The 21,939-nt window shown below is 39.9% G+C and overlaps 3 protein-coding genes across 4 annotated transcripts in view; 1 reads left to right on the top strand and 2 right to left on the bottom strand.

Moving 5' to 3' along the window:
* The window catches only part of LOC132356852 (phosphorylated adapter RNA export protein-like), a 68,370-nt gene extending 58,951 nt beyond the window's left edge, over positions 1-9,419 (top strand). Inside the window, exons 2-4 of the transcript XR_009500128.1 lie at positions 6,819-7,054; positions 7,182-7,249; positions 9,023-9,419. The gene's annotated coding sequence lies outside the window, so the exon portion shown is untranslated. The remainder of the gene's footprint in view (positions 1-6,818; positions 7,055-7,181; positions 7,250-9,022) is intronic.
* TCEAL3 (transcription elongation factor A like 3) lies at positions 7,085-8,741 on the bottom strand. Its single transcript, XM_059909987.1, is given in 4 exon segments — positions 7,085-7,114; positions 7,116-7,638; positions 8,012-8,076; positions 8,629-8,741. Coding segments are annotated over 2 exon segments (534 nt in total). The 5' UTR covers positions 7,620-7,638; positions 8,012-8,076; positions 8,629-8,741.
* A 7,999-nt stretch (positions 9,420-17,418) lies between the features above and the next one.
* Positions 17,419-19,529, bottom strand: TCEAL4 (transcription elongation factor A like 4). Of its 2 annotated transcripts, none has more exons than XM_059910353.1 (3): positions 19,414-19,529; positions 18,763-18,835; positions 17,419-18,400 (listed from the first exon to the last, which is right to left on the bottom strand). In XM_059910353.1, exon 3 carries the CDS (start codon positions 18,372-18,374, stop codon positions 17,712-17,714), a length of 663 nt encoding a protein of 220 aa, XP_059766336.1. In that variant the 5' UTR covers positions 18,375-18,400; positions 18,763-18,835; positions 19,414-19,529; the 3' UTR covers positions 17,419-17,711. The 2 variants fall into 2 exon arrangements, with proteins under 2 accessions (XP_059766336.1, XP_059766337.1); XM_059910354.1 differs by having other exon boundaries at positions 17,419-18,395.
* Between the last annotated feature and the right edge of the window lie 2,410 nt (positions 19,530-21,939).

Raw genomic sequence — 21,939 nt, 5'->3', positions numbered from 1 at the left:
TATTAACATAATGAAGGCCCCAAACCACATGAGCATCTCAACAGATACAGAAAAAACATTTGACAAGAATCAGCACTTTTTCATGATAAAAATATTCAACAAACTAGGAATACAAGGAACTTCCTCAACTTGATCGAGGAAACCTACAAAAACATGCAACTGACATCATACATAAGGGTGAAACACTAAAAAGTTTCCTTCTAAGAACTGAAACAAGACAAGGATGTCTTCTATTGCCATTTCTAGAGGTTGTACTAGAGGTTCTGGCCAAGGTAGTTAGGCAAAAATAAATAAATAAATAGGCATCCAGTTAACAAAGGAAGAAGTAAAAGGATCTCTATTTGAAGATAACATAATCTTGTACATAGCGAATCCTAAGGAATCCATTAAAAAACTATGAGAACTAATACATGAGTGGAACATTGTGGCAGGATACGTATCAATATACAAAAATCAATTGTATTTCTTTATAATAGAAATTAACAATCTGAAAATGAACTGAAGAAAATGATTCCATTTACGATGACATCAAAAATAAAAATATTTTTAGGGATATGTTTAACAAAAGAAAGTCCAGGCTTATAAATTGAAAATACAGAATGTTGTTGAAAAAAAATTAAAGAAAACCTAAATAAATGGAAATAAATCCCATGTTCATGGATTGAAAGGCAGTATTGTTCTAATGGTAATATTACCTAATTGATCTACAGATTCAGTGCAATCCCTACTAAAATCACATCTGGCTTTTATGTAGAAAATGACAAGGTGATTTCAAAATCAAAGGATCCAGAATAGACAAAACAATCTTAGTATAGAAAGAATAAAATAGGATATCCTGTACTTCTTAATTTCAAAACTTACTACAAAACGACAGTAATCAAGGCAGGGTGGTACAGCAACTAGAGATTATCATACTAAGTGAAGTAAGTCAGAAAGAGAAAGACAAATACCATGTGATATCACTTATATGTGGAATCTAAAATATGACACAAATGAACCTATCTATGAAAAAGAAACAGAATCAGGGACATAGAGAATAGACTGGTGGTTGCCAAGGGGGAGGGGGGGTGGGAGAGAGTTGGATTGGGAATTTGGGATTAGCAGATGCAAACTGGTATATATAGAATGGATAAACAACAAGGTCTTACTGTATAGCAGAGGGAACTATATTCAGTATCCTGTGATAAACCATAATGGAAAAGAATATGAAAAAGAATGTATATATATGTATAACTGAGTCACTGTGCTGTACAGCAGTAATTAACACATTGTAATTCAACTATACTTCAATACAAAATAAATTTTTAAAATTTAGTTATAGAATTTCTATTTCATGTTTTTTATAATTTCCAGTTACCTGCTGAAATTTTCAATCATGTCTTTTATCTCCTATTTAGTAAGAAAAATTATTATTATTATTATTTAATTTTTTTGTTTGGCTGTTCTGCAGAGCATGTGGGATCTTAGTTCCCCAACCAGGGATCGAAGCTGCACCCCCTTCAGTGAAAGCGTGGAGGGTTAACCTCTGGACTGCCAGGGAAGTCCCAGAAAATTTATTTTTAAATTGAGTCTTATAATTCCAGTGTCTGGAACTCCTATAGATCTGTATTTGTTGTGTGTTGTTTCTGCAGAGTTTTTTTTTTTTTTTCATGTTGTTTGGGCTCATTTTGTACCTGTCTACCTTTTACTGTGTAGACAGACTGTTGATCAAATTGACTGTAGGCTTAGGATGATGTAAACTTCTTGCAGAGAAAATTTACTCCTGTTTATGCCAGGTGCCTGTAATCATGGAATTCAGAATCCCCTGAATCTTAATATAGGAATTTGGATAATTAAAAGTTGAGCTGTTGAGCTGTTGATCCAGTAAAAAAAAAAAAAAAAAAAAAAAAAAAGATTCTCTCAGAAATATAGAAACTTTTTCAAGTTCATGTGATCTAGGATAATCTTTGGTAAATAAAAGCTAGTTTAACTTTGTTGGTTTAATTAAAACAGGCATGTCTTCAGAGTTATCAGCCTTAAATATAATGCAAACATACAGCTTTTATTCTAGCCAGGTTTACTAAAAGTCATGTTATTTCTGTTACAGGATTTGTTAGCAAGAAAAATAACTTAAGTTGATGGTTAGCTGTTTAATGCCTCATGAAATTTTCATGAGTAACCTAAACAGATGAATTATATATCTGTAATTAAAAGTTTATATGTGAATTTTTCAACAGTAATTATATTTTATGGTATGTCTACTTAAAAATAGTTTCAAAAATCTTTTTGATAACTTGAAACCTTAAAGTTACACTAACTAATGATGGATATGCATTGAATATCTAGATCATTTTCAAATAAAATAAAATACTGAAACTACTGAGCATAGGTTTATCTACTTTGGCATCTTCTTACAAAGGAACTGAAGCTATTTCTATCTATCAGCAAACATGTGTTGTGCCATACTGGAAATTTTACTATCAGGAAGGATATACTTTTAGAAATTATGAAATATATTTTTAAATTTACCAATCCATAGAATGGTTGTATAACAGGCAGTCCACAATTGCTTACTTTTTAGTTTCACTAGAAATTAAGGTTTCTAAGGGTTAAGAAAGGTAATCAATATATGTAATTAAAAATACTAGAAATAGGGGCTTCCCTGGTGGCGCAGTGGTTGAGAATCTGCCTGCCAACGCAGGGGACACGAGTTCGAGCCCCGGTCTAGGAGGATCCCATATGCCGCGGAGCAACTAGGCCCGTGAGCCACAATTACTGAGCCTGCGCGTCTGGAGCCTGTGCTCTGCAACAAGAGAGGCCACGATAATGAGAGGCCCACGCACCGCGATGAAGAGTGGCCCCCACTTGCCACAACTAGAGAAAGCCCTCGCACAGAAACAAAGACCCAACACAGCCATAAATAATAAATAAATAAATAAAATTTTTAAAAAAAGTAGAGGAATTTAAACAAAAACTCCTAAAGAAACTCAACATTAAAAAAAAATACTAGAAATAATAAGGGTGAAAGGAAACAACTGTGTTTGAAAAGTAGGTAAGGAAAATAGGATGTGTGTTTTGGATAAGAAGAGGTATGAAAGACATGTTTTTGTTAAGGGAAAAAGAGTAATTTTGTTCTAAAGTAGAATTACTGGGTGTTCCAGAATAAGAAAGAGGAAAATACAGGGAAAAAAACCTGAGTGGGTAGAAGGAATCTTGGGAAAGGAATTTTATGTGTGGTCAAGCTGGCTAAGATTAGAATGGATTTATTTGTAAGTTTTTAAAGAATGAGCCTTAATATCAAAAGTAGACTTGTGCAGGGACTTCCCTGGAGGTCCAGTGGTTAAGACTCCGCACTTCCACTGCAGGGGGCACAGGTTCGATCCCTGGTTGGGGAATTAAGATCACACATGCCACGCAGCACAGCCAAAAAAGAAAAAAAAAGGACACTGGTGCAAAATTAGAGTTTGGTTTTCTCTCTGTTAAAAAGAAAAAGTGTTTGGACTATTGGTCTTCTCTTGATAAGAGATTGTGAAATGTTTCTCTTTACCTTTTGGGTAATCTGCCTGGAAAGCAAAGATTTTGTCTTACCAAAATAATTTTTTGTGCTTCATATTGTCTTTATCAGGTCTTTGATTACATGGGAGAACTGAGTCTTCTCAATGTGAAAAGAGCTATATTTTTTCACAGTTTTGTAACCTTCTGTATTTACCTTAAAAATCTTTTATTGTCACTTTGGTTAAATGGTTAAATAGATAATTAAGTATTGTTTCATATTGATCTGTGATCCTGTTTAATCAAATGTTCAAACTTTTGGAATTTTTGACAACTTCCCAAAATCAAATTCTAAATGGAGTCTTTTTGACCTCAAACTATTTTTGAGATTTCCCAGTGGGTACTTAGAAAATCTCAAAAAAAATCGTCTCTCACCTTATAAAAGAGATATTAAAACAATTAGGTTTATTTGGTATGTTAAATTACGTGGAAAACATTGTCAAATAAGTATTAAGCCATCTTAGATTATATATGTATGGGTATATGTTATTAGTATAGATATTCCAGACTTGTTTGAAGTTCACAGAAATTTGTCAATACCCTCATTGTCCCATTATTATCTTAAATTGTCATACTGCACAGATTCATGTCATATGCTAATCCAGGATTACCCTTTTTTCCCTAATTTTTTAATGATATCTTAAATTTTATTGTCCACATGTAAATGTTTTATCATTAGCATTTGCCTTTTCCCATTTCTTAGTAGGAGAAACCTCTGGAGCCTATTAAGTAGATTGTGGCAGAAAGTTAATTTCAAAAAAAATCTTTAAACCACTTCAGAATTAATAAGCAATAATATTTTACTCTGAACCTACAAACTATTCCATATTTTTCCTATTTTTAAATGAAATTTTTATTTTATTTTATTTTATTTTATTTTTCTGGCCACACCACATGGCTTATGGGATTTTAGTTCCCCTGACCAGGGATCGAACCTGGGCCCTTGGCAGTGAGAACGCAGAGTTCTAACCACTGGACTGCCAGGGAATTCCCTAAATGAAGTTTTTATAATTTGGGGTTTCACATTTTGTTCTGTAAGCCATTTTGAATTCATGTTTTGTATATGGTGTGAGGTAAGGGTACTTTTTTTGTATATTGATGTCTGCTCTAGACTGAATGTTTGTGTAACCCCGAAATTCATCCAATTGGATGGTATCTGGAATTACCAAATAATTGGATGGTAATTGGCAATTAGGCCATGCAGGTGGAGCCCTCATGAATGGGATTAGTTTCATTATAAAAGAGACCCACAGAGCTTCCTTGCCCCTTCTGCCATGTGAAGACATCTGGTTATGAACCAGGAATCTGACCCTCACTAGACACCAGATCTGCCAGCATCTTGATCGTGGGCTTCCCAGACTCCGGAACTATGAGAAATTCCAGTCTGTGGTATTTTTGTTATAGCAGCCCAAACTGACCAAGACAACATTCAATTGTTCCAGCATCATTTCTTGAAAAGTCTCCACTGAATTCCTTTGGGTCCTTTTTAAAAAATGAATTGACCACATATATGTGGGTCTACTTTTGGTCTGTGTTTTATTCCATCAATCTATATGTTTGTCCTTATGCGAATACTACATAGTCTTGATTAATGTAGCTTTATAGTTAGCCCTGAAATCAGGTAGTGAGTCCTCTTTGTTCCTTTGCTTTTCCATAGAACCTTTAGAATCGCAGTTTGCTGAGATTTCTATTGGGATGGCATTGAATTTATAGATCACTTTTGGAGAGAATTACCATATTAACACATTGAGTCTTCTAATCCGTGAACAGTGTATCTTTTTTAACTCAGGGCTCCTGATTCAATCATAATTTATTAAGTATATGTGTCAAGTACAGTGTAAGGGATGTTAGGATGAATAAAAAAGTCTTTGGAAAAAGCAACATACTAGTGGGTTAAATAAAAATGCCTAACATTGAGAGATTTTAATATTTTTAAGAGCACTGTTACACTTCTCAGTTGGAATTGGTTTGGAATGGGAAGGGATATTTTCAGCTTGAAACTCACTTGTGTAACCCTCTCTGATTATGTGTGGACAAGTCCTTTGATTTTGTGTAGGAAGCCAACCAGGAGACTTTTTAGAGCGAAAACTCACACTAAGAAAGGTATGTAAATTTACGTGTGGCTTCCCTGAGGTACTGTGGTGTGTAGTTCAAATAATCATCCACTGTCTCGTCCACAGATTTGTCTCAGGATACAACCCCCAGTGGACCCAAAATATTTGAGTCAAGAGATAAGAAAGTACTATAAGCAAATATAAAATGAACTAAAAATGTTAATGACTACTTTGTTAAGAACTATGCAATATAGTGGAGCCCAAACAGCCCTGGGGCAGTACCACCAGGGTAGGTACAACTCTGAAGTTGGAAGAGGGGGTTAACCTACATTCCTATAGAAGTCAAATAGGGGCTTTGGCCCTTTGGGAACTATAGGGAATCAGAGGGGCTTTGTCACCATGAGGACTCCATCATATCAGTAGCTGTCAGCAGAGGGTACAGGGCACAACAGGAGTGCCCAGCAGATATGGTAGTATCCAGAGAAGAGTGGCAGTCTCTTCTCAGCTACTTGGACTTGTTCCTGGGCATAGGTGAGACCTACTCTCAGCCCTCCCCTGAGTGTCTGACAAGGTCCAGGGTCCTACTGCTACAAAGGAGCCCATCCAACACAGGCAAGTTTTATTCCCATTTCACAGATGACAAGACTGACCTTTAGAGCACTGGATCTGTTACAACTGTCAGGTTGATTCCTCTAGCTATGAGTCCCAGAGGTAATGTTTTACTTATCATTTTACATTCTGACAACGGGAATTTTAAGTGTCTTCATTGCCCTCATAAGCTCACTGAACATTTCAATTGTTTATCATGTGTTGATTTCTAGATTTTTTATTATGACAAACATAATCCATATCATTTAAGAAAAAGTGGAGATGAGTGGGCAAAGAAAAAAAGAATCACACATGTTGGGAGCCATAGGATGGTAGAGGACCCAGGAGAAGGTGTAGCAGTGCCCACTGACATGGTTACAACTAGGGGAAGACAGGGGCTGGGCACACCTGCAGGGGAGTGGCATGGAGGTACCATCAGGCGATTGGATTCATTTTTGAGTGCAGGTGAGACCTATTTTCTGGCTACCATGCAGGAAAAAACCATCGCCTCCTTTTTAGTGCAAACATTTTCAGAGTTTTCTCTATGCACAAATGTATTGTGCAAATGTTTATATTTTTACAAAATTGGGCTGATACTATATATTTGGTTCTGAAAACTGTTTTTTCTTTATTGTTATTTTACAGTGTACCATGAACACCTCTTCCATGCACGTGGGTGAAAATCCCCTACTGAAACACAGAGAGCACTGTAGTTGGATCAAAAGGCTGCTGATAACGAGAGTGACACCTAAGGCAAAGTATCAGCGTAAGGTTAAAGCACATAGCCTGGCAAATGCCGGCCAGGGAAAGCAGGGTCAGCGATATTCTCATCAGAGGAGTCAGAATTGAAGGCCAAAGGCATTAAAGATATGGGATATCATGTAAGCCCCTCTGGCCCCTACCTCCGCCCCTCATTCCCCTGACACCCCGTTGGCCCCTTGGGGTGAATGGATCCTGTACATCTGTTTGCATCCAGTGAAAGTCACCTATTTTCTGTCTTTTCCTTAGCTCTTCCTGAGCCCTTGACATATCTGCACATTCTCTCATCATCTCCTCACTGCCCAGATGCCTTTTCTGTAAGTTGTCCTGATAGTCCTTGGGGGAATCGTCCGTCCCCCTGTCCGTTTTTCTTTTTGCTTTCCGGGGCACATAGTCTTCAGCGGGGCGCTTTTCGGCAGCCCGCGGCTGACTCTCTGGCTTTGCCTGGGATTCCAGCTTGCCCTCACCGTGTGGTTTTCCCTCAGCTTCAGACTTGCCCTGCTTTTCTCCCTTCCCCTCATCTTCTGGCCGTCCCTCATTCTGGAGCTCTCCCTCGTGTTCTGACTTCCCCTCCACTTCTTGCTTTTCTTCCTCATCTGACTTTCCTTGATTTTCAGGCTCTACTTCATTTTCTGGCTTTCCTTCGCTTTCCAGCTTTCTTTCATTTTCATTGCAGAGTTTTTCCATGTTGAGATGTTTTCCTGTCCTGGGGGATGGGATGGGATGGGGTGGGGTTGGGGGAGAGAGACAAGAGGAAACAAGGGAGACTGAGGGCTTGGGGGTGGAATGCAGGTCCGGATAATACCGGCATCTCAGCCTTGTCAGCGTTCCCCTGACCTGGCCCAGCCTAGTGTGCCTTCTGGCCACCCTTTACCCCACCATTCCCCCTGCACTGAGAGCCAACCATTTCCTTGGCAGGCCCTGCCACCTTGTACCATCCTTCAGCGTGGCAGGAAGTGTGTATATTACATATGGTGGGGGGATGGGCAGTGGGGCCCTCAAATTCTGCCCAAGCTGTGCCCTCCACACCCGGCCCCCAGCCCCGTCCCTGTCCAGTGCCTCTCCCTCCTTTCGCTGACCTGCAGGGATTCTGGACAGGTTCCTCCTCCTAGCCTTGCAGAGTGCTGGGAACAGACATGCAGACCTGTAGACAGACAGGAGACAGAGAGGGGCTGCACGGTCAGTGGACTGAAGCCCCTTTCCTGAATTTGGGCCCTCCTCATCCAACGTTTCCTCCCCCACCTCCCCTGCATCCAAGCCGCCATTACTTTTCAGGCCTCAGGCACCAGACCAGGATGCTTTCCAAACTATTTTGGATCTCTGGGTCTTCCTCCCCTGCAAGCAACCTGCCCCACCCCCAACCCTTTGCGCTGAGGTCAATATTTCCTCCTGGGTGGAGAGTGTGAAAGGGAGTTATTTTCAGAATTTGTCTACGTTTCACTGTCGCACTGCGGGGGCGCACTCCCCCCCCCCCATTTCAGGCTCGAAAATGGATGGAGGGCGCAGAGGAGGGGCGTCGAAGAGGCAGCAGGGCCAGTTGTTGCAGGGTCCTCCCTCCCCACCTGCCCACGCCGCGCCCCGTGCCCCTCCTCACCCATCTCGGGACCCCTTCCCCTCTCCCCGCTGCTCCCGGATCCTAGTCCCATCCGCTTCCACCCCCACCCGGGCCGCCAGCTGCGCCCACCTTCACACTGACCTGCAGCGCCCGGGTCGGGCCTGCGCCTCCTCTGGCTCGTCTAAGCCCGCTCGCCCCCCGCCCGGGCAGCTCGGGGAGCTGGTTCCGCGCAGGCGACGGGACCAGACCTCGGGGCGGGGGGGGGGGGGGGGCGCGGGGGCTGCTGCCCACGTCGGCGCCCTGCCGGTCACGTGAGCGCCGCGTCACCCGAGCCCGGTTTCCCCCCGCCCCGCCCCCTCACCTACATCCCACAGGGACCGGACAGCTGCGGACGGGCTGGGGGGGGGGGTGTGTGTGTGGAAAAGGGGTAGTTACCAACAGAGCAGGTCGGGGGAGGCTTCCTGACTGCAGGTGCTTTACCTGGCGCAACTCAGGTTCTCGCTCAGCATCCATCTGAGATGCCCTTTATCCCCAGTTGTGACAGCTGATCACAGGCAAGGTACCCGACTTCGCCAAGAGCGCTCCACACGGAGCCCCACAGCCCGCTTTCAAGACCAGCTCCGTCTGACTCCAGAGCCCTGGTGGTGGTGCCCGCCAGGAAGCTGCGCTGCCTCCTTGAGTAGCAGCTATGTCCTGAGCCTCTGCTCTTCTCGGCCCACGTGTTCTCTCTCCCTGGCTGATCTCTGTTCATTTCCCTCTTAACACAGATGATTCCCAAATCTACATATCCAGGTTATTCCCTCGAGTCTCAGACCCATTTTTGCTTTCCCACCAGCAATATAGGAGAGTGCTTATTTCCCCACACCCTTTCCAACATAGTGTGTGACATACTTTCTATTTTTCACTAATATGATAGGTGAGAAGTATTATATCGATGGCATTTTATTTTGCATTTCTGTTTAACAACAGTTTAAATATCATTGTGAATTGTCTGTTCATGTCTTTTCCACATTTTTCTATTGGGTTGTTGGTCCTTCACACTTTTCAAGTGTTCTTTACACATTAACTATATTAGGCCTTTATCTGTTATATAAGTTGCAAATATTTACTTCCAGTTTTTTAGTTGCCTTTTGACTTTATGATGTATTTCTGCCATGCATTAAAAAAAAGTAGTCACATTTATTAGACTTTTCTTTTATTGCATCTAGATTTTGATTCATAGTTAAGAACTCTTTTCCTACATGAGGTGAAAGAAGAATTCACCATGTCTTCTTTTAGTACTCATAAGGTTAGCTATATTTGTCGAGGTCATCTGTGGTTAAGGAATAAAGGTTAAGGAATAAACCAGTGTCAAAGTGAGTTGAATATTCAGCAGACTCAAAGCACTAGAGTAACAAAAATCAAAGCCCAAGGCTTATTAAAAAGGGAGGGGTTTCCTAGGAACATCAAATGTTTCACTTTAAGGGTAACTGTAAACTGGAAATAAACTAGCCCTCACAAAGTTTTTTAGCTTGGCTTTGCAACATCTAGGTGGACTAGTAAAGTTTAAGTTTTGAGTATAGATTAAGGTGGTTTTAGACAGGAAGCATCCTTACGGACCTGACCAATGCAAACAAAATCTTCTCTGGAGGAAGATTCCATCATCCTAGGCCTCAAATTATTTCAACGAACAGTTGTTTAAATACAATGCCCATACACAAAGATAACCAGCAACACAAAGACAAAACCCATCATAGGTAAAAAGAACCAGAGAAAACAGACAACACAAACAGATCCATTAGCTTTGAATTATTTGAATTATCAGATACAGACTACTAAACCACAATGCTTACTGTATTCAGATAAATAAAATCCAATCTTGAAAATTTCAACAGGGAACAAGAAATCAGAAAAAGTAGGAAAAAAAAAAAAACCCCAAACTAAAAAGTAACTAAGCTGAAATTAGAAACTCAGTGGATGGCCTTAACAGCAGATTAGATGCAGCCCAAGAGAGAATTAAAGAACTAGAAATTCTATTCAGATGAAATTATCCATAAGGCTGCATGGGTAGTCAAAAAGATGGAAAATACAGACAGGAGGGTATGATAAGGTCTGATGCATGTTTAATTGGAGTTCCAGATGGAAAAGAGAAATGGAATTGTTCAGAGGCAATCTAAAGAATTAATGGCTGAGGATTATTCAAAACTGATGAAAGACATTGATCCATAGATCCACGGAGTCCAACAAATCCCAAACAGCATAAATAAAAAGAAACCCACATATAGAATGCGTAATAGTGAACTTACAGAGAATCCAAGACAAAGAGAAAAATCATAAAGGTAGCCAAAAAAAAAAAAGAGTATGCCTCAAAAGGAACAAAAGTTAGGCTAATTACTAGCTTGCAACAGCAATGATGAAAGCATGAATATGGTGAAATGACATCTTTAGTATCTTGAAAGAAAATCAATGCTAACCAAGAAATTAATAACCAGCAAAAATACCCTTCAAAAATGAAGGTGAAATTAAAGCTTTACAAATAAACAAAAACAGAGAGAGTTTCCAGCAGCAGGCATAAACCAAAGTAAGTACTGAATTCTACAGGGCATTTTTCAGATAACAGGAAAATGATCTCAGATGGAAGACTGGGGATGAAGAAAGGAATAAAAAGCAATTAAAAGGCTAAATATCTATATAAATTTAAATCAATATTATATAAAATAATATTATCTTGTTAATTCATATTGACAACATAAGAGTCAAGAGAGCTAGAGTAAAAGTATTTAAAGTTCTGGCATTATCTAGGGAGTGTGTAAAAGTATAAATTAATATTAGTCAAGACTTTAATAAGTCAAGACTGTATGCTATAATTGCCAGATAACTATTAAGGAAGAGTAAGAGTGTAAAACTTCTAAGCTAATAGAGGGGCAAAAATAAGAAAATAACCGATCCTAAAGAAGAAAAAACTAACATAAATCAGGTGGGACATAGAGACAGAACTTGGTACAATGGTTATATCCAGTATTAATATGAGTAAGTATATTAAATGTAAATGGTTTACATGAAACAATTAAAAAACCAAGATTTTCAGACTGGAAAAAACCCAACTATATACTATTTACAAAAGACTATCTGAAATATAAAGATACATAAGGATTGAAAGTAAAAGTACAGAAAAAAAAAAAACACTAACCAAAAGAAAGCCATTATAGGTAAATTAATAACAAAATAGACTTTAAAGCAAAAAGCATTACAAGACATAAGGAGTGTCACCTCATGATATTTAAAATTTGTATGCATTTATTAAATTGACCTCAAAATAAATAAAATAAAATTTGACAGAAATACAAGTAGAATAAATAAATCCTCCATTTCAGTGTTAACACTCCTATCTCTCTGTGTAAATAAAGTGTTGAAAGAAAAAAACACTAACCTAAAATTCTATACCCAGTGAAATAATCCTTCAAATGTGAAGGAGAAATAAAATACTTTCTCAGACAAACAAAAAGTGATGGGATTCAGCATCAGCAAACCTTTCCTTCAGGAAATGTTAAAAGATTTTCTTCAGGCAGCAGAAAAATGGTACAGGCCAACAACTCAGATCTACATAAAGGAAGAGCAATGGAAATGCAATAAATGAAAGTAAAATGAAATCTTTTGTCTTATTCTTAATTGATATAAAAATAACTCTTTATCTAAAGTAATAATGTATTAAGTGACTGTAGCAAATGGATGAATGAAATGAATGATGAACATTCTGTAATAAGGTATCTGTACTACATATAAGTGAAGCAAAAGAGTGTTATTTGAAAGTGATCTTAGTTAAAAATGTAAACTCGAGGAAAATCATTGAAAATTCTTTTAAAGACATATAACTGATACACTAAGAGAGAAGACAAGCGGAATCATGTAAAATACTCAATTAAAACTAGAGAAGGCAGGGGGGCTTCCCTGGTGGTATAATGGTTGAGAATCTGCCTACCAATGCAGGGGACACGGGTCCGAGCCCTGGTCTGGAAGATCCCACATGCCGCAGAGCAACTAAGCCCGTGCGCCACAACTACTGAGCCTGAGCTCTAGAGCCTGCAAGCCACAACTACTGAAGCCCATGCACCTAGAGCCCGTGCTGCTCAACAAGAGAAGCCACCACAATGAGAAGCCCGCGCACCGCAACGATGAAGAGTAGCCCCGACTCGCCGCAACTAGAGAAAGCCCACGTGCAGCAATGAAGACTCAACGCAGTCAAAAATAAAAATAAATAAATAAATAAATGTATTAAAAAAAAACTAGCGAAGGCAGAAGAAGCCTCTGGCAACAAATAGAAAACAGTTATAAACATGGTTGATATTAAATCCAAATATATCAAGAATCATTTTAAATGTGAATGGTCTAAATACACCAATTAAAGATAGAAATTATCAGAGTGGATTAAAAAAACCCAACTATATATGTGTACAAGAAGCCCACTTTAAATATAAGGAGTGAGAGGTTAAAAGTAAAGCAACAGAGAAAGATCTGCACTAATTAGAAGAAACCTGGACAAAAAAAGAAAGCTGGAGTAGTTACATACATTCAGACAAAGCAGAACAAGGAAAATTATCAGAGATCAGAAGAGGCACTACATAATGATAAAGGGATCAATTCTGAGAAAAATACATAATAATCCTAAACATGTATATGCACCTAACAAAAGTGTCATAATATATGAGGCAAAAACTGATGGAACTGAAAGGAGAAACTGACAAATCCATTATTAGAGTTGAAGACTTCAATGCTGCCATCCAGTAATTGACAGATTAAGCAGGCAGAATATCAATAAGGATATAGTCGAACAGTATTATCAATCAACTTGATTTAGTTGATATTTATAGAACATTCCATCCAACATCAGAACATATTTATTTTCAAGCTCATATAGAACATTCACCAAGAGAGTCCTACTCTAGGTCATAAAACACGCCTTAACAAATTTAAAAGAATAGAAATCATAAAAGTATGCTCTCAGTAGAATTAAACTAGAAATCAATAACAGGATAGATGGAAAACCCAAATATTTGGAAATTAAACAACACACTTCTAAATAACACATGAATCAAAGAAGAATTCTCAAGAAAAATGTAAAAATGCTTTGAACTAAATGAAAATACAACATACCAAAATCTTTGGGATGAAGGAACAGTAGTGCTTAAAGGGAAATTTCTAGCTTAAATGCATATATGGAAAAGAAGAAGGTTCTAACATCAATAACCTACACTTTCTCCTCAGGAGACTAAAGAAAGAAGAGTAATTTAAGCCTAGAGCAAACAGGAAAAAAGAAATATTAGAGACAAAATCAAGGAAAGTGAAAACAGGAAAACAACAGAGGAAATCAACAAAACCAAAAGCTGGTTCTTTGAAAAGATAAATAAAACTGTTAAATCTCTTACCAGGGTAACCAAGAAAAAAAGAAAGAAGGCTCATATTAAAATATCAGAAATGAAAGTGGGGTTATCACTCCTAATTCCATGGGCATTATCTTCTTAATGAAGGAATACTATGAACAACTCTATACCTACAAATTTGATAACTTAGATGAAATGGACTAATTACTCAAAAGGTACAAACTACTAAAACTCACACAAGGGGAAAAAGATAATCTGAATAGTTCTGTATCTACTAAAGAAATTGAATCAATAATTAATAACCTTCCAAAGATAGAAATCACTAGGACCAAATTCTACCAAACATTTAAGGATCACCAGTAAACATTTAGAAATCACCAGTGAATTTTGCCAAACATTTAAGTTAGAAATAATACCAATTCTCCACAATCTCTTCCATAAAATTGAGGTAGAGAACACTTGACTCATTCTGTGAAACCAATATTATCCTAATTCCAAAACCAGATAAAAGATACTACAAGAAAGCAAAACTACAGACCAATATTTCTAATGAATGCAGACACAAAATGCTCAACAAAATATTATGAAATTGAATCCAATAATGTATAAAAAGTTAGGCACCAAACAAGTGAAATTTATTCTAGGTATTCAAGGGTGACTCAACATTTGAAAATCAATCAATATAATCCACCACATGTTAACAGACTAAAGAAGAAAAATCATATGATCTTTATTATTTGATGCAGAAAAAGCATTTGACAGAATCCAACACCCAATCATGATAAAAGCTCTCAAACTAGGATTAGAGGGGAACTTCCTCAATTTGATAAAGAATACAAGAAACTAACATTATACTTAGTGGTGAGAAAGTAGACACTTAACCCTAAGGTCAGGAACAGGCCAAGGGTGTCCTTTCTCATTGTTCCTATTAAACATCATACTGGAGGTCCTAGCTAGTGCAGTAAGACAAAAAAGGAAATAAAAAGTATACAGATTGGAATGGAGGAAATAAAACTATATTTGCAGATGACATGATGGTCTATGTAGAAAATGCCAAAGCATTGACAAACTCCTGGCCACAAGATCGCAGGATGTAAGTTAATATATAAAAGTTACTTGCTTTCCTATATACCAGTAATGAACAATTAGAATTTGATTATTTAAAAGTGCCATTTATAATAGCATTCCCACAACACAGGATGTGACAAAAGACTCTAAGTATATCACAAATGCATGAAACAACTTCACTGAAAGGGATGGAAAAATAAGGCACTGGCATAGGTAACTTTGGAAATGAGTGGAGTCTGTAAGACTAAAGACAAAATTTTCTCTCTATATAAATATTTTAAAACATATAAAGACACATATATATATACACATACATATATATATGTATATATGGAGAGAGAGAGAGAAAGAGATGCATATATATGCATGGGTTATTATATACCCATATATCTTCTTTCTCTGTCTACCGAGAGGGCCTATACGCAATGATATCCCAATAGTAACAAGTACACCTAACACCCAAATCTTGGTTTTTAATACCATTCTCCAACGAAAGGTACCAGGGCTCCTTGGAGAAATGGCTGATTCTAGGACTTGGGCAGGAAATATGCAAGGTAAGACTAGAGGATCTTGTAGTGCCAGAAAGAGTTTTTTAAAAAAAGCACACACATACACAATGATGGAAGTATGTCAAATAGATCCAAGAGCCAACTGAAAGAGCTTCCAATGGCCAAAAGTGGAACAATTTGAGCAATGAAAATATATAAAATAGTATTAGATTATAGTCCAAAGAATAAAATTAATGAGCCCATACTTATATAAATTGAATACATTAATAAATGGGGGAGAAATCAAATATCCTATGCAGAATTCCAAATAAATGTTGGAGATACTCCATCCTCAAGGCGGTAACTTTGGAAATGAGATAACTTTGAAATAACACCGCATTCTTTAAGTGTGGACTATGCAGAGTGACTTTCTTCCAGAGTACAGTCTGGAAAGGGAGAAATAAAAGGGTAACTTTACCATGGAGAATCCTGACAAACACTACCTCAGCCAGGTGACCAACGTTAACATCAACAGGAATAATATTGATAGCATATATCCTTTATATGATGCCACTTTACCTGTGTGATCTTCTTCCCCAAAGCACTTAACACCTGCCTAACCACAAGAAAAAAGTCAAGCAAACTGATATTGTGGTACACGATACAAAGTACCTGACCAGTACTTCTCAAGAATGTCAAGGCATAAGAAACAGGGAAAGTGTGAGAAACTGTCACAGCCAAGAGGAGCCTAAGGAGACATAATGACTAAATGTAAGGTGGTAACCTGGATAGGATCCTGGAACAGTAAAAGGACATTAGGGAAAAACTGAGGAAATATGAATAAAGTATGTACTTTGGTAAATAATAATGTATCAACATTGGTTCATTGTGACAAACACTTCAAACTAAAGTAAGCTGTTAATAATAGGGGATACTAGGTATGGGGTAAACGGAAACTATATATCTTTGCAATAATTCTGTAAATCTACAACTGTCCTAAAATAAAAGTTTATTTAAAGAAACACTATAAGCAAATAAAGGGCTAATGAAGAGCCAGACGAAAAAATCACATAGGTAGATGGGTCTGCTGAAATGATAAGCCAGGGCTTAACAGGAATTTCCTAGGGGACAGCTCCTTCTAAAATGAAAACGTCAGCAGACAAGAGATTAACAGGTGAGAATAGCACAGCATCTAGTCACTCAGATTTTTCTCCTGGCTCAATCTCCTGTATCTAAATCCAGTGGAGAGGGCTGTATGCAAAAACACACACAAACCAACAAAAAACTTGGAAGGGTGTGTTTTATAAGAACTTCATAAATATGAAGGCCCAAGCGACAACTGGGTGCTACCCACCAGAGTTAGGGAAACTCTACTGTAGGTAGAGAATTCTCCACCCTTCTGTTGTGACACTGTGTTGCTTTAGTCCATCATGATCTCCAGCACCATCAGCAGCAGTGGGGGCCTTAGGAGGGTACAGGACAAACTAGAAGAGGCACAGTGCCCAAGAGTCATGGCATTACCCAGGGGAAAGTGGCACCCACCTCTCAGCTGTCTGGACTTAATCCTGGACGCATGTGAGAGCTCCCTCAGCCCTCTCCCAAACATCTGATGGGGTTCTGGTCCTGCTAGTGCAGGGGAGAGGGTAGGAAACAGCCTAACACAGTTCACACACTCAGCATCTCATCGGATATCCTCCACAGCCCTGGAAGGCAAGTTTTATCCCCAGTTCACTGATGCTAAGACTCTCCCTTACAATAATGGATCTGTAATAATTGCCAGGTTGATTCTTCCAGCTTTGAGTCCCAGAGGTAATGTGACTTTTACTTATCATTTCATGTCCTGACAACAGAAATGTTATGTGTCTCCACTGCCTTCATAAGCTGAACAGTACTTTTGATTGCTTGGTATTGCTTTCCTATTTTTTTATCTTTCATTATTGTTATGATAAAAGTAATCTGTGTTTTTTTAAGAGAATATAAACAGATGGACAAAAAAACAGAAAAAAATCACCCATAGATAACCACTGTTAATCTTTTAGTAGACACAGCTTTCCGAGTTTTTTCTGTACATGGATCACTAGGTAAGTATCATTGTAGTTTTACAAAAATGGACTGATGCCGTACATATGGTTCTGAAAACTGGTTTTTTAAAAATTTTACAATGCACCATAAACATTTTTCCATGCAATGGATGAAAATCTGCTACTGAAACACACAGGGCTGCAGTTGGATAAAGAGAGTAACACCTAAAGCATAGTATTAGCATAAGGTTAAATAAAGCACAAGGCCTTGCAAATGCCTGCCAGGGGCACTACACAAAAGGAATGTCTTCAAAGCCCCTTTGTGGGGCCCTGCAGCCACCCCTGAGTTCCCTTGGGCCCCTCGGGTGGAAGGGGTCCTGTAAACTTTTTTGCATCCACATAAACCCCCCCAATTTCTGTCTGGTTTTCTTCACCTCATCCTCCACCCTGGCCATCTCGTCAAATTCTCTTATCATCTCTTCATTGCTCAAATGCATATCGTGTATGGCCTCCTTGTATTCCTTGAGACACTGAGCCAGCCCCTTGTTGGTTTTTCTTTTGGCCTTCCTGGGTACATCATCCCCAGCTGGGCGCTTTCCTGCAGCCCTTGGTTCGCTGGCTGGCTTTTCTTCTTTTGGCTTTCCCTCGCTCACTGGCTTTCCCTCACTCTCTGGTTTTCCTTCTTTTGGTTTTCCCTCACTCACTGGCTTTCCTTGGCTCTCTGGATTTCCTTCTTTTGGCTTTGCCTCACTCTCTGGCTTTTCCTTACCCTTTAGTACTTCCTCATCTTCTGTCTTTCCCTTGAGATCTGTCCTTCCCTTGTTTTCTAACTTTTCCTTGTCTTCCACAGTACAAGCTACTCCCAGCTTTCCCGCATCCAGTGGCTGTTCTTTGTTTTCCATCTTGCCTTGGTTCTCAGGCTTTCCTTCATTTTCACTGCAGAGTTTTTCCATGTTGAGCGTCCCCTCCTTTTCCTGTCCTGGGGATGGGGCAGGGGGAAGAGAAGACAAAGAGGAAACAAGGAAGACTGAGGGCTTGGGGATGGAAAGCAGGTCCGGATAGTAGCAGTCGCTTCTCGCCCCTTGTCAGGGGTCCCCGGACCTGGCCCGGCCCTCCTAGTGTGCCTTCTTCCCACCCTCTACCCCACCATTCCTCGTGCACACGTGAGCCAACCATTTCCCAGACAGACCCTGCCATTTTTCCCTACGCTTGCTCAGCATGGCAGAGTGTGTGTAAATGTGTTGGGAAGTGGGCAGTGGGGCCCCCAATTCTGCCCGGGCCGTGCCCTCCACACTCCCCACCCCTCTGCGTCCCTGTCCAGTGCCCTCCTCCTTCACTGACCTGCGGGGATTCTGGACAGGTTCCTCCTCTTTCTCTAGCCCAGCAGAGCACTGGGAACAACAGACACGTACACCTGCAGACAGACAGGAGACCGGGGATGAGGCATCGGTGGATGCACAGGGACTCGGGTTCTTTTTCCGAATCCGGGTCCTCCTCACCCAACGTTTCCCTTCCCCACCTCCTCCGCCCCCACAGCACCCCAGCCGCCATTTCTTTTCACTCCTCGGGCGCCAGCAGGATGTTTTCCAAACTAATTTTGGATCTCTGCGTCCTTCTCCCGCAGAGGAAACTCGCCCCCCAACCCTTGAGGTCAACTTTTTACTCTACGCACGGAGTGGCAGAGGGGGTTTATTCCCACTGTCTCACTGCTGGGGCACCCCGCCAACTCATCATCTCCGGCTCCAAAATGGACGGAGGGTAAAGAAGAAGTGTGCAGAAAGGCGAATGGGTACTTGGGGTGTCCGCCTTCCCCACCCTCTGCCCAATGGCCGTTTACTCCCCCTTAGCCGTTTTTCCCACCGCCATCTCTATCTACACTCTGGCTAGCTCCCCTCGACCAGGACCCCATCCCCAACCTTTTTCCTTTCCGCGCCCGTTCCCCCTCCCCCATTCCGGTGTCCCGCAGGCAGCAACGAGAGCTCTCACACTGACCTGAAAGAACCTGGAGCAACAATTAGGGGCTCCCAGACGGCTCCGGGACCGACAGCACGGAGCCAGGACTGGCACCCGGACGGTGCCCACTTCGGAGCCCGGCGGTCACGTGAGCGCTGCGTCACCCGAGCTCCGCCCTCGCACCCCGCCCACCAGCCGGAGTCAGCCAGCCGCCCACCGCCTCCCTCCGGCAGGTCCCCCCGCCAACCTCTCCCGGCCCTTTTGTCCTTTTCCTCTTCTTGAGAAGTTGGTCAGAGAAAGAATTTTAATAAAAAACACAGAAGCTTTTTTTAATGGGCTGGGCGGTCCGGGGGAGGAGTCCATAAACGTTGCTCTTAAATTCCGTTGAGAGAACGTAGACTCACCAATGAAATCTTAAGAATGTGAACTTTAATATTGTACAAAGGGTAGAATATTGCACTTTAGAAAAAATTAGGAAAAATGTTCCCGTCAAAATGAAGTCGTCCCTTTTTCCTGGTATGCACAGACATAAATTTTCTAATGAATTAAATACTTAGATCTGAAAATGAAATTATATTTGAAGCAGAATGAAAGAATGATTTTTTAAAGTGAGAGACTGAATACACAACGGACAATGACCAGACCATATATGACAATAAAATTGTGACCCACAATCTCTGTAGCAAGCAGCCCCGCAAGCCAAACCACAGCCTCTACAGCAATCTTCAGGACTTGATCAATGACTGCCAGCCTCCCTATTTTTGCCCTGCCCCAACTAGAGAAACCTAAATATGCTCCCCAAACCAGTAACATAAAATGCCGCTGCTTCTAGTTACCTGGCTTCCAGCTTTTCCCTGACAACAACTTCCAATCAGAGAAAACCTGGTCTTCCTTTTTTTCACTCTAAAGCTTTCCCATTCCCTTGCCTGTCTTTAAGTCTCTGCCAAACACAAGTTAGGGTGGCTAACTCCCTTGTTATAACAAGCTGTGAATAACTAGCCTCTGCTTTTACCTAAGCTTTCTGTGTAGAAGGTCTTTAAAAATATAATAACTGAAAGTTAAACAATTAAGAACAGCGTTGATGGATTTGATTACATTAAAATGTGTAACAGATTTGTTAAGGGATTGGGGACACATGCATTTCTCCCAGCGCTTGGTCTTTTTTTTATTTTTTTAAACATTTGCGTGTGCTTTTTTTTTTTTTTAATTTATTTATGGCTGTGTTGGGTCTTCGTTGCTGTGCGAGGGCTTTCTCTAGTTGCGGCGAGCGGGCCTCTCACCATCGCGGCCTCTCTTGTTGCGGAGCACAGGCTCCAGGCGCACAGGCTCAGTAGTTGCAGCTCACGGGCCCAGTTGCTCCGCGGCATGTGGGATCTTCCCAGACCAGGGCTCGAACCCGTGTCCCCTGCGTTGGCAGGCAGATTCTCAACCACTGCGCCACCAGGGAAGCCCTCTTGTTCTTTTTTAAATTTATTTTTTATTGAAATACAGTTGAACTACAATGTTGTGTTAATTACTGCTGTACAGCAAAGTGACTCAGTTATACATATACACATTCTTTTTCATATTCTTTTCCATTATGGTTTATCACAGGATATTGAATATAGTTCCCTGTGCTATACAGTAGGATATTGTTGTTTATCCATTCTATAAATACCAGTTTGCATCTGCTATCCCAAACTCCTGCTCCTAACCTCTCCCACCCCCCTACCCTGCCTGCTCTTGTTGAGTGTACTGGTAAAATTTTCTGAAGGGAAACTTTGTAAATTGTTTAAAAATAAAAATATTTTATATTTTGGCCCAGCAATTCCACCTCTAATATTTACCCATGGAGATAATTAGTAAGGTGCTAAAAGAGAATCTTATGTTTTAAAACGTTTTATGGTTTTAAATTCCCATAACAATTATTTATTATGCATTTATCCTTTGCTGGAGCTGGGGCTCCAATAGTGATTCTGTAGGCTTTGTTTATAAAGGGAAAAAAATGGAGCATCACAATTGTCCATCGGTACAGATTTAGTTACATAATCTTCTTAGTACATTTTTTACCCTGGTTATCTTTGGACATTTGGTTAGAAAAATAATCCTTTTATGTTGGGTGCTCAATATGCAGTAAAAATAATTATTACCTATCCATAACCCCAAATTACTGTGGATGGTGGGACACAAAGGATAACCAGAGGATGTGGCATTGACCTCTAGAGAATACCACCTATCTGCCAGGCATTATGCTAGCTACCTTATCTTATCTGGTGTAGATTTCATTTATATCTGATGGAAGAACTCATACTTCAGTGAAGCGGAATGATTTATAAAACTACAATCTTAACTCACTGTAGTACTGGAATAAAGATAGTAAGAGGAATAAAACAGAGAGCCCACTAACATCCCCAGGTATAAAAGTTTTTAGTATATGATAAGGAAGCATTTCTGATCAGTAGTAAGATATAGGTTATTATGGAAATTAAACTTGTATAATTACTTTAATAGTTAAAGGAAAATGAAGAGCCATATTTTCTGACATACACTTAAATGCTTTTCAGAGTAGGCAAGAAAAATGAAACA

The sequence above is a fragment of the Balaenoptera ricei genome, chromosome X (assembly GCF_028023285.1).
Source record: "Balaenoptera ricei isolate mBalRic1 chromosome X, mBalRic1.hap2, whole genome shotgun sequence".
NCBI lineage: Eukaryota > Metazoa > Chordata > Mammalia > Artiodactyla > Balaenopteridae > Balaenoptera > Balaenoptera ricei.
This window is presented reverse-complemented; position numbering and strand designations above follow the sequence as displayed.

What these genes read in the sequence shown, in the direction of transcription:
- TCEAL4 (XM_059910353.1), bottom strand. Translation starts at nt 18,374, where the DNA reads ATGGAAAAACTCTGCAGTGAAAATGAAGGAAAGCCTGAGAACCAAGGC.